General features: G+C 39.3%; 1 protein-coding gene across 10 annotated transcripts in view; it reads right to left on the bottom strand.

Moving 5' to 3' along the window:
* GK (glycerol kinase) overlaps nucleotides 1–27,317 on the bottom strand; it is a 77,530-nt gene that overhangs the window by 39,137 nt on the left and 11,076 nt on the right. For 6 of the 10 annotated variants that reach the window (XM_060407859.1, XM_012106441.5, XM_012106443.5 and 3 more), the window contains exons 2-8: nucleotides 26,309–26,382; nucleotides 23,840–23,946; nucleotides 16,251–16,328; nucleotides 8,831–8,914; nucleotides 5,013–5,089; nucleotides 2,344–2,481; nucleotides 158–267 (exon numbers count right to left, since the gene is read on the bottom strand). In XM_060407859.1, the coding sequence (XP_060263842.1) occupies nucleotides 158–267; nucleotides 2,344–2,481; nucleotides 5,013–5,089; nucleotides 8,831–8,914; nucleotides 16,251–16,328; nucleotides 23,840–23,946; nucleotides 26,309–26,382 (668 nt within the window). The remainder of the gene's footprint in view (nucleotides 1–157; nucleotides 268–2,343; nucleotides 2,482–5,012; nucleotides 5,090–8,830; nucleotides 8,915–16,250; nucleotides 16,329–23,839; nucleotides 23,947–26,308; nucleotides 26,383–27,317) is intronic. The other 4 variants (XM_060407861.1, XM_060407862.1, XM_004021983.6 and 1 more) reach the window with 1 other exon arrangement.

Here is a 27,317-nt window from a genome sequence, read left to right as displayed (position 1 = left end):
TCCAATTAGAAAAAAAGAGTATACAACATAGACTTGTATATTGTAGTTAAATATCAACAAAGTTTGGTGCTCCACTGACAATCTGAAAAAAATTATGATTTAGGTTATAGACAGGCAACAAATTGGAAAACTATCATGAGGGCAAAACACAACTCACTCGCAGAGCTCTTTATCCCATTCCAAAGAATGGATGTTGAAAAGCATCGTCCTGCTTGCATTCGTTACATCTGTACAATGGACACCTCCACTGGCTCCTCCTGTCAAGCTCTGGGCAGAAGAACATGACATGTTAAATCTGTACTTATTTGCAATTGAATTTCTACTTTGTCAAGAGCCAGAATCTGTTGCAGAGCCCATACAGCAAGAGAATGGAACGTTTTAACCTTTCAATTACTTCATCTTCTAGTGTTCCTTGGTGTCCAACAGAAATACAATGTAACAGAACCACATTGACCCACACATGTAATTGGATATTTTCTAGTTGCTACAATTTAAAAGCATAAAGAAGCAGGTGAAATGAATAATACTGTAAGTTTTATTTAACTTAATATATTCAAAATATCCTTTCAACGTATGAAATTATTAGTAAGACATTTTACCTTTTTTTTGTATTAACTCTTTGAAGTGCAGTGTATATTTTACACTCATGCACATCTCAATTCAGACCCGCCACATTTCAAGTGCTCCATGGCCATATGTGGTCAAGTGGCCATCATAGTAGACAGCAGTTCTAGTTGATGGTTAATGAAAACAAAAAAATCAGCTTTGCTTTCATCCTTTTATCTTTGGAAGATGCAGAGTCTTATTAAATTTGATGTGCCTACCTCGTGGGATGTTATTGACCTGTGTTGCTCCTGTTCTTGCTGTATGTGTGCGCACGTGTGTGTGTGTGTGTGTGCGTGTGTGCCCGTTTTGAAGTAACAATTCTCACCGGGCTGCACTGCACTGACCCAAGCACATATCCTGAAAGCAGAGCTTTAAACTCTCTAATGTTAATACCCTTGGACCTGAACTACAAGGACTGCTGCTTTCTTTTATGTAGAAGCAGTGAGGAGTAAGAAAGGAACAGAAGTGCAGTAATGGCATCACGTGGGAACAGGGGAGGAAGGGGACAGCTCAACGTGCTCCCTCGAGTGTCCTACAGCTCACAGTTCAACATACTGCCTTACTCTGGCTCCAGGCAATGGTGAGAACTATTGTCCGAATTATTTCAACTGTGATTAAAACATATGAAAACTGCTAGCCATGAACACAAAGCATAACGTGCCCTGGCCAAGACAGGGAGGGCTGGGGAAGGCACCACTTCCTGATAGAGGGTTTTGTCTGATCTGCTCTGTGGATCTGGCAAGCGACAAGAGAGGCAATGTTCCTTTAACATTCCCCTGAATGTTGGAAAAAAAATAATAATCCCACACTTACAGAAGTGTTTGCAAATGAAATTATATGTCTGGTATTTGCTTTAAAATTATCCATGGGGAGAAGGAGTGAGTATAGTGGGAACAACTTTGGCCATAGCCAATGACTGTAGCTGACTCATTATTTTAGAGGTTCATGACACTATTCCCTCCACGTTTTGGGTGTATTTGAAAATACCCTTGAAAATAACTGAGAATAAGAAAGGCAGGGAGATAAGGAGAGGGAGGGAAGAGAAGACATGTATGTGCCTGGGAAATGTTTGCTTCTACTCATTCATGTTCAATTTAGGCAAGAAGATTATACATCAGTAATTTCCACTATGATTTTTCATATTGTGGCCTAACTAAGTAATAGACACCTATGCGATGTTGAAAGCAAATGCTAAAAAGTAGTCCCAGGTGTATTACCATGTTAAATAGTAGAAAATAGAAGAGATAATTTCTTCTAAGAAATGGCTAGTGGAAAAGAAATACAGTTAACCCTTGTGCAACACAGGTTCAAACTGTGCTTTTATGTAGATTTTAAAAATAAAAACTATAGTATTACACAATCCGTAGATACAGACTGCTAACTATCTCTGGTGGGTTCTAGAGCCAGTCCCCTGCACGTACCAAAGGAGTGAATAATAGGCAAGGGATACAGGCGACTGAAATTTACTACTTGATAATTACCTAAATTAGTTATGCTAAAGGTAACAGACATGAGATATGGTTTTGGCAATCATCCTTCATTTTTACTGAAATAAGGCAAGAAAAAAATAAAAAGGAGGTAGCCAAAATTGCCTCTCAAATGGCAGCTGAAATTTTCTGCTGTTTCGTGAGTGGCTTTTCTTAATGATGCTGCCAACTAAAAAGTTTGAAACTCTCCATAGAAAAAAGATAAGCAATTTAAAAATGTTTTCCATACATACATGATTTTTAAACATACCCAAATAAGCCATGAATCAATGGTCCCAAAAAGAGCTCTATCTTCTTCAACAGCCTTTTGAACTTTTCTCACATTGTCAAGGAGCCAACGAAGCTTCACCGCACTGAAATAAGTGCTAAGTGGAAGGCCTGTCTTGGACTAAATACAGTTAAGACATTCAGCCAGGAAATGAAATTCTTAACAGTTTAAAATAAACCACCAAATCAAAAAGGTCAACAAATTATAAAATATGCAATGACCCTAAAGGCAATCTCAAAGTATTATGTATAAAAAACACTTTTCCTATCTCATGGCACAGGAAAGCATGTTCATGAACAAAAATCAGAGTGATATGTTTGCAGTTCAAAGAGCATCCATGTAGCAAGATAAAGAGAAAATTAAATGACACATACCCTGAAACCTAGATAGCTCAGCCACAGATGTTAACTTTTGTGATAAGTTAGTATTACACACAGAACCTAGTCCAAAACCCTGCCTTTTATTTTATATTCAGTGAAATTAATATTTAAAACTATTGAAAATCAGAGAGTGCAAGTTTATCAATTCATAAACTAATCACCACAATCAGAAGATTGTTTTAAGATAGATAAGACTTAACAAAAACAATATGTTTGTGTGCTAAAAATATAAGAAATACATAGTCAAACACACATACATATTTAAATAACATAAAATTGGTGGACAATAGAGCTCAAAGACACGCCAGATGAAAGCAACCCAAAGTTGTTCTATTTAAGAAAGTAGTTGCCAGTTGAAACACAGTGTTGTACACATGAAACTTATATGATTTTACAAACCAATGTCACTTCAATTAATTTTAAGTGTGTGTGAGTTTGCATAAATTCCACAAATACATTCAACAAAGGGAGGGTTAACTGAATAAAGGATAGAGGGTAAAAATGAAACACAGGTTTCCTTGAGAATGGATCCAGTCCACTCATTTTAGTTAGCATATTAAACACTATATTTAGAAGGGCTGGTGAAAGTGATTAAAAAACATACATCAAAATAATGCAACTATCTTTTCCTTCTTGATCCCCATTCTCATTTAGCAACTCACCTAACTGCAGGAAGTGATCCCTTTTCCTTCTCACCTCCCATGGATACGCATAGTAAAAAATCTCTAACTGTTTAACACTGTAATGCAACCTTGTAAGTTAAGAATCTTAGCTCACAGTTTACTGTGAAAAGATCCATGCTCAAAAATTATAATAGAAATGACATATGGGCTTTAGAAACAATAGAAATAACATATGCTTCTTTCATTTGAGGAACCAAGGGTCATCCCACAAACCAAAGAGTATGGTAGCATATTAAAAAGCAGAGACATTACTTTGCCAACAAAGATCTGTCTAGTCAAAGCTATGGTTTTTCCAGTAGTCATGTAAGGATGTGAAAGTTGGACTATAAAGAAAGCTGAGCGCTAAAGAATCGATGCTTTTGAACTGTGGTGTTGGAGAAGATTCTTGAGAGTCCCTTGGACTGCAAGGAGATCCAACCAGTCCATCCTAAAGGAGATCACTCCTGGGTGTTCATTGGTAGGACTGATGTTGAAGTTGAAACCCCAATACTTTGGCCACCTGATGCAAAGAGCCAACTCATTTGAAAAGACCCTGATAATGGGAAAGATTAAAGGCAGGAGAAGGGGACAACAGAGGATGAGATGGTTGGATGGCATCACCGACTCAATAGACGTGAGTTTGGGTGGACTCTGAGAGTTGGTGATGGACAGGGAGGCCTGGCGTGCTGTGGTTCATGGGGTCGCAAAGAGTCGGACATGACCGAGTGACTGAACTGAACTGAACTGTGGCTCAGCCGGTAAAAAATCCGCCTGCAATGCAGGAGACCTGGGTTCAATCCCTGGGTTGGGAAGATCCCAGCCCAGAATGGAAAGGCTATCCACTCCAGTATTCTGGTCTGGAGAATTCCACGGATTGTATTAGTCCATGGGGTTGCAAAGAGTCAGACATGACTGAGTGACTTTCACTTTCACACTTTCACTTTCAGAATCAACAACCACAAGAAACTACCATTTAAGAGTCCCACTGACAAATATAAAGGGAATAAACCAAAAGCCCCAAACAAACAAACAAACCAAAAATCAAACAAACAAAAAACTCTGGAATTTCCTTTTGGATACTAGGAGAGCTTGACCTTGCTAACAAAAGTACCTCACCTGTTTTAAAACTTTTCCCCCCATTTGTCTGAAGAGAGATCTATATAAGGACCAAAAACTAGGCAATTTTTTGGCATCTTCATATGAAGAAAATTAGAAGAGGAATTCACGTAAAGGCTGGAGTGTCTTCTACTTTCGCTCCCTGAGTCCAGATGTCTAAAACCTCAAAAGCACCCAGAACTTTCTTTGATGGATGGTGAAAAAGCAAGAGAGAAGGATTTGGAAAGCATGTGGAATTACAGAAGCACTCCCTAGGAAGTATGGCTTAAGCCCACTGGGACACTTTATCATCCCCTCCAGCCTATTTATCTTGGAACGTTATTTCTCCAATTCACCACAGGGCAAGGAAGACAGGTAATTATCTGTAGAGAAATATTCTATAAATTGTATCAAATAACAATTGTGCAATAAGACAGAAAGCCTGGTGAAATCTCCAAGCTTTTTTTCTGTTAAATGAGAATTTCAATAGCATATTTTTGAAGAGATCTCTTACCTTGACAAAGTTATTATTTCCTGGGATTCTTTTACTAAGACTCTCAACAGTAGACTGGGTTCTTAGGTCAAGCCACACTATAGATCAAAACACAATAATAAATATGAAAAGCTTGATTTTAAAAAAAATCAGACCTTAATGAAATCACTATCAAGGATAGGAGACCGATTAGTTTCTATAAGCAATTAAAATGCTGTAGCTTACCAAAGACAGATATTAGAAAATTAGAAATGAATGGGCATATTGTTAGAAGAGAGGATAAATTTATGAGGGAGAATTTAAAGCTTTTATGCAAAATTATAGACCAAGTTAGGAGAATAATACATACCTTAGGGTGCTGATTTTGTATCCTTTTTATAGAAAAAGATGAAAAAACTGTTTTGGATATGGACTTTCTATGCATACACGAGTGCAGAAAAAAATATAAATGCAAGGCAGGCTAGTTGCCAGGGCAAAATGTACAGCTCAGGATGACTGTACTAGGTATAAAAGGCTGTACCTTGGAAAAACTGAGTAGCAATTTGTGACAAAGTAGAGAACCTGACACTATTATAGAGGGAAAAAATTAGATTCATTTGCTTATGTACAGAATGCTTATTTATATTAAACTCTTTCAAAGTAGACTAGAATCCAGAATCACTACACGAATCATTTAAAGGTCACCATTCTTTCTCCTTGCTAGATTATAAAGTAAACTCTCCATTTTAACAGATCAACCTTGTTTTTACTGAGTAACTATCACTCTCTTTCTGATCTCCCTAGTAGGAAGTTGTGTTCTGCTTTACAACAGAAGGCTTGAGAAAGAGAACGCATTAAAGGGTATACAAACCAATTGTGAAAGATAAACAATAGTATCATCTGAGCTTTATTTGTCAGATTTCAGTTCTGAACCAAACTTCTGTAACTTTGAATATGTGAGTGCTCACTCGATATTTTTAGGCACTGACTATGCTCAGACGGCTCCTGAAAACAGTCTATTTAAAGGGCACCAGGAAGATCATGCATGCTTCTCTGCTACCCATGTGAGTGCTGGCCGTTACTGTCTAGTTTGGTTCACCCTTAACTATACTATGCCTTTCTCTTCATTTAAAAACCAGTTACTTCCTGTTGTGGATTTTAATCAATTCTTTTTAATTACTTAAAGCATTATTTCCCTTGAGGGCAGTCTGTGCTTGATTTTGATGGTGGCTACTTTGCAGGAGAATTGAATCAGGGACTTCAGGATACTATACTGCTGTGGTCCCCAATCTTTTTGGCACCAAGGACTGGTTTCGTGGAAGACAATTTGTTCCAGGACCAGGGATGGGGAGAGGGGTGATGATTCAAGTGCAGTAGAGTTTGAGCTCCTACGAGAATCTAATGCTGTTGTTGATCTGATGGAGGCAGTAATGTGAGGGATGGAGAGCAGCTGTAAATACAGGTGAAGCTTTGCTTGCTCGCTTGCCCTCCATTCACCTCCTGTTGTGTGGCCCAGTTCCTAACTGGTCACAGACTGTCACCAGTACTGATCCATGGCCTGGGGGTTGGGGACCCCTGCTATACCGGTTTCCAAAGTAAAAAACAAGGCTCTTCATCACCAAGGAAACAGGAGGCAAAGAGGAAGCCCATGGAAATACACAGCCAAGCAATGACCCCTGCTCTTTGCTGCCAGGCATCCATTCTTCCTGCTGCCGGGAGCTATCGCTTTGATTCTCTTTAGGAAACCACCCCTCCTTCAACCTTAGCCTGAGATTCCACCCTACCCTCGGCTCTAGAATCTTGTCCCCAATGATTGGTTCAGGTGTAGTCAGATTAGCCTGCCTGAGATTTTTGTGCTTAGTCCACAACAGTCCCTGTTCTCAGCTCAGCTTGGGAGTGTGCAGCTGGGACCTGCTGTGCCCTGGAAGAGAGCTGAATCGGCCACATCTGGAGTGAACCTCAAAGAGACAGACTGGTGGGGGACCTAGGCGATACTGTCTGACTCAGGAATCAAACAGCACCTGAACAAAACTACTAAAAGAATTCCTGGTTTTTTCCCCTTATAACTTCATTTTAGTTGGGGCTGACTTTTCTATGACTTGCCCTGGGATGGATACAAGCCATTAGCAAAAGCATCATGGAGTCTCCAAGGTCTCCTGTGTCCAGGGAACATGGCAATCTATCCACTTTGTCCACAGAGGCAGTGGTGTGTGACTGTGACCCAAGGGGACCTTCCTCATAGGCAAGCAACCCTAGCAGGTGTTAACGGCTGGACCAGAGTAGTTGGGCAAAGTAGAGGCATTCTAGAGAAAGGTTTTACATCTGTGACAGGTAGAATTCACAAACACATCTCAATCCTCCATGTTTCAAACTACAGTGGGCTAGGGGTTTAAAAATCAATGTAACTTTGACTACCTATGCAAAAAAAAATGAAATAAGATGGGTTAGGATGGAAAATGTCAACATTCACTGAACTCAGCAGGATAAATATTGACTTGTGAAACTTTGTTTTAGTTATGCTGGTTTGCTGAATCATGAGGTAAAATTTATTTTTTATCAAGGGAGACTGCTAGGCTTTAGGCTTTATTTGCTTACTGATCCAAAGCCTTCCAGATCAGCATTTTTCTATATTTTAATGGACATAAAAATTACTAGGGAGTTTAAAGATAAATCCCACTGCCAGAAATTCTAGGACAATAGGTCTAGGGAGGGGGCCCAGAAATTACACCTTTTAAATAGATGTCCTCTTTTTAAGAAACACTGCGAGATTCAACAGCAGTGGTTCTGATCCAGAAAGCACAGCTGAACCACCTGGAAAACTTTGAAATCACACATCCTGGTCCCTACATCAGAGGATTCTTATTTTATTTTTTTCCTTTTGTGGCCATGCTGCATGGCATGTGAGATCTCAGTTCCCCAACCAGGCAAATGAACCCACAGCCCTGCAGTGGAAATGTGGAGTCTTAACCACCAGGGAAGTCCCTGCATTGTAGGAATCTGGTTGCGAGTCCAGGCAAGGAGAGCCTGAGTCCTCCCACCTGTGTTATTCAATGGTCTGCTCAAGCTTGAGAACCTCTTTTTTAGGGCACGTTCTTTAGGACACTGAATCTGTTCCAATTGTTAATTTCAAAACAAAACTAGACACACACTGATGATCAAGTGGCTCTGTGATTCTATTGCTCTTGGACAAGGACTACTTAAGTTAACAGAGCACCATGCTCCTCATTTAAAAGCTTCAAAGTACCCACAGTACTGGTATCTGGTACCAGTATCTGGTATCCACAGAATGAACCCCTCATCGAAGAGAGTCAAAACACTAGAGGTGAAATCTACATTTTTGACTTTGCCGCCAACAAGCTATGTGACTCAAGCAAGTCTCATTTCCCTTTAGGGCCTGGGTTTTCAGAATATAAAATAAGGCAGTTTAGACTAGATGGTCTCAGAAATCCCTCTCCTTCCATTATCCCATGATCACGGAAGGCTGGCAGAATTTTTGTTTTTATAACTCGAGTCTAAAGTGATTAGAATACATGGAATGAATTAGTAAAACTGCCAAAGAGGAAAATGTCAGTGGTCGGTACACTACCAAGCAATACACAAATGCTTGAAATTAATTGAATTAAGAACAAAGGAAAATTAGAAAACTCATTAAAGGAGCTAAGATGGCAGAATTACATGAGCAGAATAAGAGACCAAAAGCCAAAGAGAAGATCCCGAGCAGGAGGACTAAGCCCCATGTGGAGGTAATTTCTGAGAACAATCAGAAGAGGTGCTAGATCCAGAACCAACAGCAGCAGTCAATTTTCCCCAACACATCTGAGTTGGAAGCTGGGGGCGAGCAAGAGCCAGAGCACCAATACCTGAGCAAGTGCCAGCAGCTGGAACTGAAGAGCCAGAGGGAACAACGGCAGCTGGATCTGAAGGACCAGGAGAAACTGGAGCAGCTGGAGCATTAGGAGAAATAATGGCAATTCATGCTAGAAATGGCCAGGTTCAAGATTTGTGTTCTCTTCCTGACCATTTAGGACATGGTGGCTCACATGGGCAAGTTCATCAATGAACAGTTTTCTACCCATTTGAGTGTAGAAAAAGATAAGGAAGAGACGTGGAGCAGAAGGGTAACAGGCTGTCCAGTCAGTCTCTGGTTCAATAGCACTTCCGGCTGGACAAAGATCAGGTCAATTCCTGCTTCTTGTTCAGATGACTCTTCCCTACCTGGCCACACAGTCTGTGTCCCAGTTAGGAAAGTGGCTCAGTTGGTTATTGACTGCTGACCTGACCGCAGAACTGAAATGCTGTGTGATGCAGTGAGTGCATCACGAGGGGATGTATGAGTGGAATGTTAAGGGAACTGCTAGTCTCTGCAGAAGTGGGCAGGGCACCCATAGGAAGACAAGTGGCTTTGGGAAGGCAGTGCCCCAGGAAAGCACTTCCCTGGAAGGGTGGCCGGAGGTACAGTCCACAGAAAGCAACAGCATGTCTAGAGGGAACAGGGAATTGCTCAGTCCCAAAGTGATTCAGATAAACATTGGAAGGAAAACAGAGTCCAGAACACCATACAGCCTGTTTCTAGAAAACACGTCCCTTACTTAGACTAAATAAACTGGATTTAAATGGTTCCCACCACCAAACGAATAGGTTCCAAAAACCCAACTTGGGTGACCTGGAATTTGTCTTTGTATTAAATGAAGTCATATCCAATATATGTCTCATTGATTTAGTTTGTTCTGAAAAACAAAGTTTTAAGAGTAAAGAAAAATGCAGTTGCCTCAAAGCCCATGGGTCAAGGTTAATTGAGTGATGTAGTAAAGAGTATAGGGGAAGAAATCTGTTTTAGAATATTTAGAAATTTGAATCAGTTTTAGTTAGTCATAACAATAGAAGGAAAATGTACCAAAGAGGGGGGAAAAAAACCACACTAGAGATCATCTAAATTATTTTCAGTTGACTAGAAGCAAAGGCAAATAATACAGCTCCTAGGGATGCATTGGAGAAGGAAATGGCAACCCACTGCAGTGTTCTTGCCTGGAGAATCCCAGGGACAGGCAAGCCTGGTGGGCTGCCGTCTATGGGGTCACACAGAGTCGGACACGACTGAAGCGACTTAGCAGCAGCAGTAGCAGCAGCAGGGATGGTTTGCTACTGGCCTGACAGTGAGATAAGGTAAGGCCACAGGTTATGGAAGAACTAAGCAAGGACTGCTGACAGTTAGTTACACTCAGTGTTACTGGGTTGCTTTCCCCACAATGGACATTAAATCTAGGAAACCAGATTTAACTGCTATGTGTTATGGTAATTAGCCAAAAGTAAAGCTATAATAATTAAGCTGGGTATGAGGTCATTTGCAAAGGGGAAGAGACTGTCCCTCAGCTGATGACATTTTCTGAAATCAGGTGGGGGCCAAAAGAAAAATGGAGAGTTGGGGGAGGAGGCGGTGAATGAAAACATGTATGTCAAAATTTGGGGGCTGAAACCTATTTCAGCTTTTAGGTGTATAAATGTCAAGATGCCAATGGCTGATGTGAGTGAGTGTGACCCCAGGTAGGCTCTGCGATTCCCATAAGAAAGAACACCTGTTGTTTAAACCAGCCATTTCATCTGGCGTTCCTGGACTGAAAAGGTCATCAGCCAATTCAGAATAGGCATCTGTGAGACCATGTGGCCATGTTCTGAACACTTACTGAAGCCTGATAGTCTGCTAGGCATTAAGTGTCCTATGTGTATTAATTCATTGATCCTCAAGCCTATGAGGGCTGCTATAATTTCTCCAGCTTAATCACTCAGGAAACAGGCACAGAATGGCAGGCAGTAAGTGGAAAAGGCAGAATTTGAACCCAGAGTCTGAGTCCAGAATTAAATCTCTATGATATAGATGTAACCAAGAAGAAGTCATAGCTTTAAATAGAATATGAAAAAACATAGCTCCAAGTTGAATTCTAATTTCGTTTCTTTTTATTTAAACTGGCAGAGTTGAGGAATTCAAGCACCACAAAATATGGCAGTACTTCTTTACCCAGGATTGAAGGAGATGTAAGGCATTCAAAGAACAATGTAACAATAGACATGACAAAATGAAAAATAAGGGGATTGTGACAGAGTGGAATACTCCATATTTTAACAAAAAATAACAATCTGCTCCCTTCCCAAGAAAAACAATACAAAAAAAAACCACACCTTTGTTGTTTAAGACCAAGTGTGCTTAGGAGTTTTAGGAGGTTTGCCAGCTATGGTTTTCTTTCATGTTGATATTCTGAAACATATCCCAGTTCCCAAAAAGATAAAAGAATTGAGCTCAAGGTTCCTTCAGATCTCAACAGATGACTAACCAGATTTAATCATTGGCCTGGGGTGAACTAACATGCAAAAATTTTTTAAAAAGGCAAAGAGAATGACCAATGTCTAAAACTGTCACTCTCTGCATAAAAAGTCATGTGTCACAGGAAACTTTAAATCCAGTACCTTAGAAAAAATGTTTGTAATACCATTTAAAGAAGGAATAATGGCTGAGAGACACATGATTTTTATTTCTGTAATATACTACAGGGCTCACATCAGTGACTGTGGCCTCCCTGGATATTAGTCGTTACTATGAATAATATTTTGACATTAAATCATGAATTGTGTTCAACAGAAAGCTACCATGATGAGGGTCCTGTTGCACTTGGCTTGCCGTGCATACCAAGCAACTTCAGTAGTGAGTGACGAAACTTAGCCAAGAAGTGGGGAAAGAGCTGGGCCATCCGAGTCAAGCCAGAATGTTTCCCTGGTAGCATCAGTGAAATGTGTATATGAATTTGCAAAAAATCAGTTGATTCAAGCCTTCCCCCACTCAACCTCTGAACTACCTGTGGAGCTTTGTGCTTCTTTATCGGTTTAGTCTGTGGTACATTTGTCAATCCAAACTTCCTTTTCAATACTATTAAGAAGACAGCAAAGCCTGTAGACCACTAAAAAAAAAAAAAAAGGTGGTTCTGGAAGGAAAAGGCTTAGAAAAATGGTGGGGAGAGGAGTGGAGGGAATTCTTTGGAAAATATTGATGAAGATAATGCTGAGAGGGAGACAGAAAAGTCAGAGGGATGAGGAAAATGAAAGACAAGCAAGAGAAGGCAGAGGGCTGCTTCAGATCCAGGGCCACAAAGCTGCTGCAATCCATCTGTGAGACCATCACAGTAAATGGCTGCATCATGGCCCAGGGACTAGGAAGGAGGGATGTGTTTTATCTCCACCTTGGGTACCATACCAATGCTCACCTCACCAATCACACAACTAACATAGAAACGCTAAGACAATATGAAGCTTCTGAAACAGACCATCTGTGCCTCAATGGATACCTTTGCATGTTTTTCTATCTCATAAGCATACTGTTACAAAAGATGTCAAACGACTAACACACCCTAATGACAAGGAAGAACAAATAGCCTTTCTTGGTCTTCAAGGTCTTCCCCAAGCCTATTTCATGTCCACTAACAGGACCCCGAATTTCTCCTCTCTGTTATTGTACAGGGGCTGAGTGAGTAGATTACCTATCAAGGACCCCATAAAAATGGTGACATAATAAAAAGCAATTAAAAAAAGAAGACTGGCCCTCTCTTGTGCTTGCCTATTACAAATACTGTTCATCGGTTATATAACTTACTAAGTAAACAGAAAAATGAAGAAGCACAGGATAGGCTTCGAGTGAGAAAAGGTTTACAAGAGGAAGGGACAAGGAAGGAAGAAAATATATAGATAGAGAAAGAGGGGAAAAGTGAAAAACCCACTGGCCATGATATAAACGAAGACAAAGAAACTCAAAGACAAAGATATGTTAAAAGCTGATTCTGTTTCATGTTGTTTCAAGATAAAGCTGCTAAGGATTTCATATTGTGTTCATATTCTCAACTGAAAATTTGCATGGACATATACCACTTTAGTATTTCCTGGGTGGAAGAATATTAGAGGCAGCATTTATCCTTGCCATGACTTAGTGGCATCTCCTCCCAGCTAATTACTCTCTGACCTCCTTTTCTATTCTCTTTCCTTGTCTAGCCTCCAAATTTCTACACCTAGCCTTCTGTGTCACCAAGGCAAGCATAGTAACTGCCTGGTTTGTCACTATCTGCCTAGGGGTCATCACAGAACCTGTCTACAGAAAGGCACTTAAACTTCAGTTGCACAAATTAATGTAACCTTCATTCTTATGGTGAATTCATCTATAATAAACTGAGACTATATTAACAACTTTTTTTTTTTTTGGATGCACCACAAAGCATGCAGTGCCTTCAAGTTCCCTGTCTTAGTTCCCTGACCAGGGATCAAACCTGCACCCCTTGCATTGGAAGCACAGAGTCTTACCCACTGGACCACCAGGGAAGTTCCTGTTATCAACTTTTAAGTCTACATTTTGAAAGAGCTCTTTATAACAGAGCCACAATTCTAATTGTCCAGAAATGAGCTTTAATTCCAAGTCCCATATTCAGCTTGGCCAAGAGAGGAAGTCATTTTTCTCTCATGTTGGCACTCTTTAAATATTACTTAATTTCCTTCTGTTTTCTCAGGCTAAAAATCTTATAGCCCTGTTTTATTTTTGCCTCATGTTTATGCCCTATTCAATTTCCAAACATACCAGTTGTATCTTTCCTCTGAAAGGTCTGGCCAATTTGTCTCTCCAGTCTTACTGTTCTAATCCCATCAGCTCATTAGCAGTTTCAATTAACTCCTTTGCTAGATTTTACTGAAGAGAGTAATCTTGTCCTTTTTAATATAATTACTTACATGGTAGGATTTCAATGCTTCCTATTTGTTCTTGCTTCCTGGTTCTATTTCTTTTTCTTTCTTTCCTGCCTTCTTTTTAAAAGTCATTCTATTTTCCCTCTTCAGTATACATTATTTAGTCTTTCACTGCTTAGCCTAGAGACCACAACATGCATCCTTGACAGTACTGGGACCACAAGACACTTTAATCTCATCTACTACATATTCCTTTCATGTACTATTGTTGCCATGTAGTATTTAAAATTTTAATATATTTTGAACATCATAATACATTATTTCATACAGTCAAAATTCAGTTAGAATGACCTACGTATTTTCTCTTTCTTGGCCTCTGTATTCCTCCTTGCATTGCCTAGTTTCCACCTGAGAACATTTTTTTCCTTTTACCAGAAAAAAACTAGTTTTTCTTTCAGTAGGGGTTTGCTTGTAATGATTTTTCTAAGTTTTGGTTTGTCGTTGCTTTATATTTTACCTTCATTTCTTAAGGATATTTTCACTAAATATAGGATTCTAGGTGGATATTATTTTCTTTCAGCACTTCAAAGATTTCATTCCACTGTACTCTGTTTCCACTGAGAAATCAGCTAGAAGTTTTAGTGTTGCTCTCTTCAAAGTCACGTCCTCTGGCTACTTTAAAATTCTTTTTATCTTTAGGTCTCAGCCTATGTTTGTGTATGGCTTTCTGTGTATATATCTTGCCTGGGGATTCATAGTGCTTCTTGAATTGGTGGCATATTTTTCAACAGTTTTGAAAAACTTTTCTCTCTCTCTCACTTTCCTTTTCTTCTGGGTCCCCAATTAAAAATATGTTGAACCTTCTTATCTTACTCTATATTTCTCTTAGATACTTTTCTACATTTTCTAAACCTTTGTGTGTCTGTGCCTCAGCTGTGTCTAATATGATGCAAAACTCATCAATGAAGTTTAATACCATTATAAAATTTCTATCCTTAAATTTCTAATTGTTTGCTAAGATTATCAATCTTCCCCATGAATTTCTTGAACATGCAGGTCATGGTTAAAGTCTGATAACTCTAATATTAGGATTTCCTATGGGTCTGTTTGCAATGTCAGTTGTTTCTTTTGGTTTTCAGTCATTCTTGTTTTGAACGCCTGCTATTTTTTAAATAGAAAATTAGAAATTGTAGAAGAAAAAGGAACGAATAAATAAGCACATCACAAAAAGTCTTCCTGGTAAAACATTTACTGAAATCCTTCACTATAAGTATAACTTCAACTAACCTAGTTGCATTATTTTAATATGACAACTCGAAGTCCAAAGCTGCATTTCTACAATTCAAAGTTTAGAGTTTAACAAGAACTTTCTGGTTTCTGTGAGTAGGCCCTTCCTTTCATGAGGGGGAAAACAAAAAGTAAAACCCTATAGGGTACCCTAAAAGGTATAAAAAGTTGGCTAACATTTGTCTGTGAAAGAATACTCTCCTAGTCACTAAAATTGCAATATCCTCCTTATATTCAAAATGAGCTGCTCATGAGAATGAGAAGAAAATAAAGATTCAAAAGAGGTACTTTGTCTAATTGGACCTTTGGCTACAATTCTTTCACCTTTTCTTTGCATCTTTAGTTTTTTATCACAAGTACAGAAGACATACTAAATATTTTCTTGTAACACCTTAATTTCTTAAATACCTTAATTTTTTATAAAGATTCTTTCCAAAGGATTCAAGCTACTCTTACAAAACACTTTTAAAGCACATTTTCTGCTTGAACGTCACTTTTTCCAATCTATACTAAAGTTAACTTCAAAGTAAAAATTGCTCACTCCATAAATCATTCCATCTCTGACAACCTCTGTCTCCACTCCCCAACCCACAACCTGTTACTTTATTGACCAAAGAATGGTGCTTTTCTATTTGTGACAGAATGATGCCTTTTAGTGACTATATATTTAGAACAAAATCTTCCTTTTAGTAAGTGAGAGTGTCATTCAGTGCTCAATTGTCATATGCTGCTAAGAGTGAGACTAAAATATACATGGTTATTTCCACTGAATAAAGCATGATATCTAATGGTGGTATGTTTGAGATTCAGCCTTTCCACCCTGTGGACATAACCACATTTATAGCAGAAGGAGCTAAAATGATGAGATTGTTTTCATAAGCTCAGTAGAGTCGATTCAGGTGCCTATATGGGAAGAACAAGTACACAAGTACTTTACAGAGAGGTGGACATGGGACTGGGAACATGTGTAATCTTGAGTTTTGAGGGGAGGAGGAGGTAAAATCTCTTTTAGGTGTCAGAAACAGCAGGGATCACGAAAAGTTCTAGCCATACTGATTCATTTATCTAATACAAATTATCAGGAAGGGGAGAGCAAAAGAAAGAGTTAATTCAACATGGGAATAACTATCTGAAATTGGTAAATATATAACAACCCATTTCTTAGAAGACTCTTTGAGATTATAGGAAACATGACTACATGCTTTTTGAGCCAGATGTTTTAGCATGACCACATCTGCAAGTAGAAAAAGGCCTTGCATTTGACATCCACGCACAACAGCTTACCTACAGCATTGTAGAGAGGTTCTCCAGTTAACTTGTCCCAGACTACAGTGGTTTCCCTCTGGTTACTGACACCAATAGCTTGCAAGAGAAAATTAAACAGAAAAGAATTTAAAAAAAAAACAAGCAAAAAATCTGAGGATAGTTCTCTTTTTTTATATATAGGCACAAGTAAACATAACAATGTGGGGGAAAAAAAGACATTTGAAACATTAGTAGTGGTATTGAGTTGATTTTCTTCAAATGGCCCCAGGAAAAACAAACCTCCAAGTCAAGCTTCTTTTTCTTTCTTACAGACTCCTTCCCTCTTTACTATCAGCACACCATGACAGAGATCCAGATCAATAGTGAAAAGAAAGACTCCCAGGTTGGCTTATAAAAAGGGAATGCAATAACTTCCCCAGTTTACAACACCCTATTTATTATGCTGAGGCGACCAACAATAACCTCATTCATTTATTTACTAACTGCTACAAGAAATTTCCCTCTGTGTGCACACACACATCTGCATTTTAAAAAAACAGCCACCAATAGAATCCTTCATGCTGGGTAAACTCATATTATGTTTAGTTAGAAATTCAATTTTTTCATGTATTTTAATAATAGTTTACGAGACATAGAGTTTGAATCAGGCATAAGTACAATATGTGATGGCAATTACCTCATACTAACCTATATACAACTCAAGGGCTATAGTTACAGTAAGTTACTCTAAGTAAAATACCATTCCATACCATTTTATTCAGTTTAGCTTGATTCAGCTAAATTGGAGGTTTTCAGACTTGGCTGTACATTAGAATCAACTGCAGAGCTTTTATAGAATTCTAGTGCCCAGGGCCTGGAGCAAACATTTTCATTTAACTACCTGGGGTAGCATCGGAACATTGGTGTATTTTTCTTAATACTCCCCACATGTATAGAGTTGCATATGCTGGGCTAAAGGGCTCTTTCAGAATTTAACCTTAAAGGCAATATAATCAACCCATCTTATGCTCAAATCTCTGGAATTGCCTGTTACGAGACCATTCAGACACCTTCTAGTGAAAAGATACTACCTTTCACGAGGCAAACCAATCTATGCCACACAGCTTTTCTATTTGAAAAAAATCCTTTTCCTCGTCGTTTCTGCCTGTCGATCTTTGCCACACTCTTTGGAGATACAAGAATAAGGTGACTCCTTCCACAGGTCAGCCTTTCACACTTGAAGCAGTTCTTCTGTCCCTCCAGGCTTCTCTTCCCTTGCCGAGGCTGAACAATCCAATTTCAATCCACTGCCCTGACCTCCATACGGCATGGTGTAAAGTCCCTTCACCATCTCCCCTAGGAATATGCAACTATCTGTCCAAATTACTCACACTGTACCCCAGAATAAACATACTAGCAACGTTCTGACCAGCAGAGATCTGAAGGGGACCAGCAGCTCCCTTGTTTTAAATCACCTTCATCCAACGCAGAGTTACTCATTGTGACACCTTGCCTAGACGTACAAAGATGAATGAGATTCCATTACCAGGAAACTTAGAGGCACAGGGTGAAAGGAATAGATTTGGGGGTCATTTTTTTTTTAACAAAAGGAAGATAAAAATGTTTGCAGGGATACAGGAAGAGAAAGAAGAATATGGGGGTAGGGGAGGAAGGGGTCTGGAAATGAATGGGACACCATCCTGATTCTTACAGTAACAGAGGGGATGAGATTAATACCCAGGGAGGAGCTTCACTAGGTCAGAAGCTTATTCGCTGCCCTTGTGATGGAGGGAAGGGGGCAAGAGATACAGACATTAAGAACAGGGACAGGAAGTTGAGGAATTTAGATGCCAGAACCGCGACTTTCTCTATGAAGTAGCATACAAGGCGATCTGCTAAAACGGGGATTGTGCAATTGGGCACTATTCAATAGAGCTCAGGCTCCAAAGCCAGACTTCCTCTGCTTTCTAGCAGTGTAACCCTGGGTCTCAGTTTTATCTTCTGTAAAATGGACATCACCAGTAACTCCCACCTTGAAAGTGCAAGTGTTAGTCACTCAGTCTGTCTGACTCTTGCAACCCCATGGACTGTAGCCCTCCAGGCTCTTCTGTCCATGAAACTTCCCAGGCAAGAATACTTGGAGTGGGTTGCCATTCTCTTCTCCAGGGGATTTTCCTGACCCAGGGATCGAACCTGGGTCTCCTGCATTGCAGGCGGATTCTTCACTGTCTGAGTCACCAGGCAAGCCTTACCAGGTTCCAAAAAGGGAAACTTGAATTGATGCCTATTGAAACAGTGCCTGAGAGGACACACGTATATCCATGGCCAGTTCATGTTGATATATGGCAGAAACCAGCACAATATTGTAAAGCAATTACCCTCCAATTAAAAATAAATAAATAAATAAAAAACAGTGCCTGGCACACAATATCTACTCCATACATGTTACTTATGGCTGCCGTTCAGTGTCATCATTGCTATGCAGACAGTGGAGTGTCAGTCGCAAGGAATGGGACTGAACGAAGTAGGACACTCAAAGGTAGAGGAATTCCCTAGCAGCACTGTGGGCACAGCAGAGGCTAGAGACCTCAGCGGGACCTTGGCAACGGTTGTTAAGGTGAACTTCACAATGAGGACCATCAGGAATTCATGCTCTACTAAACTCTCCTATTCTTCCCCACTGCATTAATTAACGGTTAACTAGTTGTCTGTTTCCTGAGTTGCAATCCTGGAGTTTCTATTCTACGCCCTTCAGGCTACCCTTCTTTTTTGGTTCATTCCCTGGTGGTTCAGATGGTAAAGCATCTGCCTACATTGTGGGAGACCCAGGTTTGATCCCTGGGTTGGGAAGATCCCCTGGAGAAGGAAATGGCAACCCACTCCAGCACTCTTGCCTGGCAAATCCCATGGATGGAGGATCGTGGTAGGCTACAGTTCATTGGGTCGCAAAAAGTCGGACACGACTGAGCAACTTCACTTTTCACTTTCTTTCACCTGGTATTTAGAACATCTAGAACTATTGCCATCTGAGTCATCAGTCACAAGTTCCACTCTGACCACTTCTTTCCCCTCTCTCTCAGTTTGGTTCCTTCGTGCCAAGCAAAAGTGCTTTTATTGCAGACAAAGTCCAGAGAACCAGCTTTCTCAGGACTCTCTTCCACACAAACACATCTGGCACTGGTTTCTCTGATACAGGTCTCTGAACTTCTGAACTTCTTTCACAAGCTGATTACTTGCCATTTTTACCCTAAAATGCTCTAGGTTTTCTATGCTCCTGAAAGAAACTTTTATTGACTGCACAGGTACTTATCTTAATAGTTTCCAATTTTAATTCCCTCTTTTTCAGAATAACATGTTTAGGTTTCATAATTTGCCACCCTAGTCAAGCTACAATAAGAGCATATGACATACAAGTCTTTTAGCTATAGATATTATAATCATTGGCATATATAAAACCCCATGTATAAAAAAACAAAAACAAACAAACAAATAAAACACCCAATGTATTACTCTTGTATCTGGCAGATACTTTTTTAGGATTTTGTTTTCCTCAACACTGAGTGTAGCTATAAAATTAACTAGTTAAATGCTACATTTAAAATCGGGTTAAATTTTGCTTAAGATTGCCTGTGAAAAGTTATAACTGCAGTTAAGAAAATATAATGAGGAAAAAGCCGTTGGAAATAGTCCAGAATATTATAATTGTTGTCTTCGTAGAATTATAGATGACATGCATCCTTATTTAAAAATAAGCTATAATTTATAATTGGAACACATTTCTGGAAACAAAAAATGAAAAACACACATAGTAAAAGAAAGTGGCTCCAAGGTAAAGAGTATGCCTGCCAATGCAGGAGACACTGGGTCAGGACTATCCCCTGGAGGAGAAAATGGCAGCCCACTCCAGTATTCTTGACTGGAGAATCCCATGGACAGAGGAGCCTAGTGGGCTATGTCCATGGGGTCGCATAGAGTCAGATACAACTGAGTGCACACACAGAAAATAATACAATCCCTAGAGGAAGGCTCCGGGACTACTGGAAGTTCCATGTAGGAAGCAGTATAAAGCTTTTTAAGAAAGTACCATCTGGAAGATGTGTGCTTATGGCAAGTTGTAACAATTTCAAATGATAGCTGGCAACTGCTGAGAAGTGCTTTGGGACCAAGAATACCTTTTCTGAGAGGCGATTTCCTTGTTTTGCAAGAACTACTATCTAATCATTTAGGATTTGATGCTCTCAACTTTGTAACAGTGTATTTTGTGTTCTGTTTGTACCTCCTGACAGAGGATGAATGAGAGAGATTATCTGGTTTTGTCACTCTGTATACTTTTTATTTACATTTTTTATTGGGATATAGCCAGTTAACAATGTTGAGCTAAGTTTCAGGTGAACAGCAAAGGGACTCAGCCATAGATATACCTGTATGCATTCTCCCCCAAACTCCCCTCCCCTCCAGGCTGTCACAGAACATTGAGCAGAGTTCCCTGTGCTATAAGTACATCCTTGTTGGTTATCTCTTTTAAATACACCAGTGTGTATATGTCCATCCCACACTCCCTAACTATCCCTTCCACCTATCCTTCCCCTTGGCAACCATGAGTTCGTTTTCTAAGTCTGTGAGTCTCTTTCTGTTTTGCAAGGAACTCTACTTGCACCATTTCTTTTTAGACTCCATATATAAGGGATGTCATACAATATTTCTCTTTCTCTGTCTTACTTCCTTCACTATGACAATCTCTATGTCCACCCATGTTGCTGCAAATGGCATTATTTCAGTCTTTCTAATGGCTAGTCAGTCTGCATACTTTGTATTTCCTTCAGTCCAGTGACAGGCAAACAGAGCTGCCCAGCTCTCTAAGCCAAGAAGGAAAGCAGCAGCCTATTCGCTTGTCTTGGGCTCCTGTGAGCTGTTAAACTGGAAGGTGAACTCTGATTTTAGAGACCTTGTTTGTAGGGACCTGAAATCAACACACTTCGGCTGATGAGGACGACTAAAACCAATGAAACTGGAGTTTGTAAAAGAAATACAACCAGCTATGATGAACTCAGTGATTGCCAGGTAAGTGATCAATGAGTCACTCTTTAGTAGGGAAAAAAAAAATCATTTATTTGCCACACTAGAACTCAAAACTCAAGCCATTTTGAGGTTAACATCTGTGTGGCTCAGGAAAGAGAGGACTGGACCAGGAGACAGGGCGGCTGAGCATGCATGTTATCCACCACTAAAGAGCTCCACAACCTGTGATGGCTTCCTGCCCCCTCATCCGCAACTAGGTTCGGGTGATGGAAAATCCTTTACATCACGAAGCTTCTGTGATCTAGAGCTCTAGCCAAAGCTTGGCCCTTGACAGTGCCCATTCAAGAAATTATCTGGGAACAAAATTTTTTTAGCGCAATCGGCCTGATATGGATGGGCTTGTGGAATGTTCTCTTCCTCGGCCATAGGCTGAGAGTTGTTGAGAAGGAAGTGCTGGGTCACTTTGGTTAGGGTATAAGTTTCACACTGGCCAGACACGAAGGAGCAGAGAGCAGGGAGCTATGTGTTCAGTGCTCTTGCAGACAGTGCAAGTGGAAGACAATTCACTTGGACTGCAGTTATGTGTCATCTTCAGGAACACCACAAAAACAAGAGAAAAAAGAACCACCTGAGTAGGTCCAGAAGGCTAACACACTGCAGCCTGCCTCACCTGTACGGGAGGTAGAATGAGGTCAAAATCATGGCCAGTGGCTCTGGAGTCTACATCCTGAACATGGCGTTCAGCCACCTAGATGATTAACGTCACTGGTAATGGGTATTTTGACAACAGGGTGTGCTGCTGAATGCCTCATATGTTTACACTGTTTAGACTGTGAAAGCTGCGAGGACAATTCAAGAAAACTGACCAACAATCAGTTTCACATGCAACTCATCTAAAACTTGGTGAATGCAACTCTAAAAGAAGTGTGAAGCTCTTCCCTTAGATGTAGGAATAAAATGAGGGTAGGGTATTAAAAAAACTGTTAACCTATATCAAACTGCCTGTGGGTATTTCTTGTAAAAATCTGCAGTAACAGAAATATCACTGTTAACAGTATCCTATGAATTTGTAATGGGATTGACATGTTTCTCCCATTTGACAGCTGTACAACCCTATTTGTGCTCCACTGTGTCCCAAGGGCACTTAGCACGTTGTAGGCATTCTGAGTTTGCTGAATGACTAGTTTTGATTGTGCTTAGCCTTTTTTTGAAATGACTTTTATTTAGGGAAATAAGGGAAACTTTGGGGGGAAAAAATCAATGTTTCAACTTGGGAGTACGAGTCAATTTAAGAACCAAGATGACATGAATTAAGGAACCACCACCAACAACAACTAATTATTCCCTCTACCTAGAGACAAATTAGCCAAGGAAGAAACAGAATAGCCCTTGAATGATGAGCTAGAAACATTTAAACTCTAAGGAGATGGCAATAACCACATTATGCTTTCACCCTTTACACTAGCAGCCCATCAATTTTAGATGTCTGGGTTATTTTTTCCTCCCTGTATGAATGGAGCAAAGTCAAACATAGGCAGACATTCTATTAAAACTACTAGGAATGCACAGAGGCATCTATAATAATCTCACACTCTCAATTATTTTAGGGCAACTTCATACATGAAGTGTTTTGATTTCAAATCATCTCTGTCCACTCCAAGCTGTTCCTATTCTTTCTCTCCTCAGTAAAGAGCATCTCTATAACCATCCAAGAGCTCCAGGAAAAAAAAAATCAAGTCTCAACTGTGACCCATCTCTCCCCCTCACCCCAGTACTCTCTCTGCTCCCCTGACATCCAATTCATCAGCAAGGTCTGGCCCTTTCTCCTCACTTTCACTACAACCACTGTTGATCAAGTCATCGTCCTTTCTCTCTCAGGACTTCCAGAGTGGTCTCCACACTGGTCTTGAGTCCACACTTATACCTTTCCTATCCACTCTCCACGCAGCAGTCAGGGAGTTGTTTCTAAACTGCAAGTCAGACCCTGTTATCCTCTATCAGCTCACTTAAAGCCTTCTCATGGCTCCTTGTGACACTAAGAACAACATCCAAACTCCTAACTGACCAACAAGACCCTATCCACTTTCCAGATTTCAATTCCTACTGAAAGCCTTTCTCAGGTTGTAAGAAACAACACTTCTTTTACATTGTTTTTGACATGCTGGCCTTCTTTCTGATCCAGGAATTGGCCAAGCTTATACCCACTCAGGGCCTTTGCAGATGCTACTTTCTTTTCCTCAAACACTCTTCCCCCAGATATTTGTATGGCTGGCCTCTGAGACATCAGAAGAAGTGTCACCTCCTCAGAGAGGCCTTCTCTGGCCTTCTAATCTAAAGGAAGCCTTTCTCCGTATACTCTACCATATCACTGGGTTTTATTTTCTGCATGGAACTTATCCATATCTGAAATTAGCTAATATTTCTCTGCTCTTCTTGGTGGTCTCAAATGCACCAAAAGCAAAGAGAAAAGGGGCCTAATCTTTCTGTTTATTGTTGTATCCTCAGTTCTTGAAGAAATGCTTGCCATTGCACAGGCACTTGAGTATGTGCTGAATGAATGAATGAATTTAATTGAGATAATCACAGAGAGAGTAAAACATTAAAAATACCTTTTATGTTGGAAATATCAATATTGAGCTGCCCGAGTTTCTCACACGTTTTCTCTATACACTCATAGACAGACTGCAGAATTTCCTTAGGGTCCTGCTCCACCCATCTTCAAACAAAAGAAAGTATTTTGGTTAGTCCACAAACAAGCAAGACAGATATAATTTATTACTCTAGAGATGTTCACTTATGAGGGTGTGGCTGCATAAACTGAAGAAAATCAGATAAGCAAAGCATATCCAATGTTCTAAAGAAAGGACTTAAAGAAGGGCCAATTTCCCTTACATTTTTATTATTCTTCATACAGTAATTAACCATTTCAAAGGAGGTAATACTAGGCCACAAACAGCAGATATTCTACCGGTTTTAAAATCATTTTTTCAAATCCAGTAAGAAATAAGTTCCCCTATTCTTTATGTCTTGTAGGTCTGATGAAATCTGATAGTATTCACATTTCACTAGTCATTAGTCATTTTTAAACAGACTAAATACAGATATTATTCTTTGGACACACTGACTGATTTCCTTGCTTATATATTTGTTTGTTTATTTATTTATGAAGCACAACAAATTCTGAAGTCAAATAAGTATATTAATCACTTTTGTCATCATTTTTCCTAAAATGTTATGTTAGAAAGTAGGGGAAAAAATTTTTAATTCCTTCCAAGAACTATGTCATGTAGACAAGTGACTGGTCCAAGTTTTCAGACCAAATCCCAGGGCAATTGTACGTAAGGTACAAGAACCACAGAAGGATCAATGGCTCATAATAAATGAGAATGGTGAATATCTGGGAAAAACAAATGGCATACCTTATCTATGGAAAAGTAGAAATGACACAAGTTAAAAGAATCCTACGCTACAATCTGGAAGTAGCAAGGGAATGCCAAATGCCTTTCTTCTCAGCCTTCCTCCAGGTCTGCCCAGCTTTCCCCCAGGCCTGCCCAGCTTTCCCAAGCGATGAATTCTGTCTCTAAATTTTCTCTTTCCAAAAACCCAATCTCCTTCCACATATTTCTAATTTCTATCCCTCCAAGACTAACTATCCTCTCTCTTAAACTGCAATGGGATCAGGTATATGGACAGTCATTCCAATGCTAGTAACATGTCAATAACTTTTATTATTAAACAAAGGAATTTCCTGAAACAGAGGAGAACATTTTTAATGGAAAATCTGGTAAGGCACTGCTTTGTTTTCCTCTTTCTTAAATTGAAGTAAACTTTACAATATAATGAACAGATCTAAAGCACACACATTTGTTGAGTTTCAACAAATGCATATACCAATCTAACCCACATCCAGATATAGAATATTTCCATTGTACCAGAAAAGTTCTTTCATGCGTTCAAGTCAATCACACACTCACAGGTAACCACTTTCGGGACTCCTATCATCCTAATCAGTTCAGCATCTTTTTAAATTTTAGATAGTCATATAGGATGTAGTCTCCTTTGCCCAGCTTTTTTTCATTTTCCATGATATCAGAGATTCAACCATGTTGTTGCATGTATCAGGCCACTGTTTTAAACCTGCCTAACAGTATTCCATTGTTATTGTTTACTGCTGAATAGTATATTCATTGTTTACTGATGGCAAACATTTGAGGGGTTTCCAATTTTATTATGAACAAAGCTACTATAAGCATTCATGTAGATAAGCCTTTCTATAGGCATATGCTTTCACTTCTCTTGGATGAATTCCTAAGAGTGGAATGCAGCAGATATATGATTTACTTGATAAGAAACTGCCACATAGTTTTTCAAAGTGGTTGTATCATAAATATCAATTTTTGAACACTGTACAGTACATGTATATGTACTATATAGAGCATATATATTATTAATACAATTACTACATATGAACATTATTTCCCAAAAGGATGATTTAGTAGCAGATGTTAAGATATATGAATTAAAAAAAAACAAAACTCGTTTCTTTATTTAAGGAAAAGACCTTCATGTGCAAATCAGGAGAGAAGCAGCTTGACAATAATGAAGACATAAAACTAAATGACTTCAAAGTCAATGTGGAATTTCTGACATCTAATATACCTTTGCTTTATTACTTTACTACTCCTTTTCTGTCCCTGAATTTCTAAGCCATCAGTCACATTTTTGCTGACCTACCAAGTTAGTGCTTCTTTTTCAATATATATATTTACTTATTTATTTATTCTTTTTGCTAAGCCAAGTCTGAGTTATGGCACATGGGCTCAGTTGCTCCTTGGCAAGTTAGATCTTAGTTCCCTGACCAGGGATAGAAACCAAGTTCCCTGCACTACAAGGCAGATTCTTAACCATTGGAGCATCTGGGAAGTCCCAAGTTACTGCTTCTTTTCTTGACTAATACCTATTCCTTGTCTTCTCAGGAGGGTGTTTGGTCAAGCTTACTTTACAGAGACATAGGGCAGGTGGGTTGAGATGGACTAATAAATATGAGGTATCTTTACATATTAAATTAGGAAACATACCCTTCTCTTGGAAACTCTTGTTTTATTTCCACTTGATGATGACTAAGTAGTTCGGCTGTTTTTGAATTGAAAACCTGAAAAATATATTGCAAGAGTAGAGTAAAAAATGCAGGTAGACAGCAAAGATGTTCAAAAGTTATTCGGCAACTGAAGTTCTTATTCACTGATAGAAAAAGCATTTCAGAGGAAATGCCTGACAATGCTCTCTTCAGATAGAATCATGCAAGTTACAAGGTAGCTTCAGAAATAACTTCTTTTTAAATAAATGAAAATCTGTTAAAGCTGAAGAGGCAATTCTTCATTCTTTAAAAAAATGGTTCCAGATGTAGGAAATTTAATACATCAACCAGTGAATAGTATGGATTTCTTTTAGAGATTAGGAAAACCAAAAATAAAAGAGCTGGATCAGTGCTGATAGTGATAGTGTCAGGTTCCATTCTGCATCCATCTTGCATGTAGAAACAGGAATCATAGACGCCCAGGCAGGAAAGCAGCCTGTGTAAATTCTTTTGAAGGAAAGTGTAACAATGCATCTTACTCTTACGAGAGCCAAGGAGAGTCATTATCAGGAAGGAGAGAAGAGGACCGACCGTGGCATCAAGCTGAGTGCTCTCTGTGACATGAATTGGTGACTCTTGATTATAAAACATTAAAACTCGTGGAGGAAAGCTACCAAAAAATAAGTGTAGTACTAGCCTCTGCAATTTTAACACCATTAAAATAACGCTTCCTGAAAACCTAACAACTTCTTTTCCAAGTATTATTTTTCACCTGGGTATATCTATATTTAAGTATCACATGACTTAGTCTTTCAGAGTTAAGAGTTCATATTTTAATTAAAATTAACTTCCCCAATCACTTTAATTGCAGCAGTAAAGTCACCTCCAATTAAGAAAATGTTTCCAGGCCTACGTTTCCTGTGGGAGAAAATTCCTCGCTGAAGACAGACTCAGAAAGACAAAGTAGTAAGGGGAAACACATGGTAAGTCTTGTTGCTGTTCGCCTCCCT

The sequence above is a fragment of the Ovis aries genome, chromosome X, assembly GCF_016772045.2.
Source record: "Ovis aries strain OAR_USU_Benz2616 breed Rambouillet chromosome X, ARS-UI_Ramb_v3.0, whole genome shotgun sequence".
NCBI lineage: Eukaryota > Metazoa > Chordata > Mammalia > Artiodactyla > Bovidae > Ovis > Ovis aries.
The sequence above is the reverse complement of the archived record's forward strand: the minus strand, read 5'-3'. Positions and strand labels throughout refer to the sequence as shown.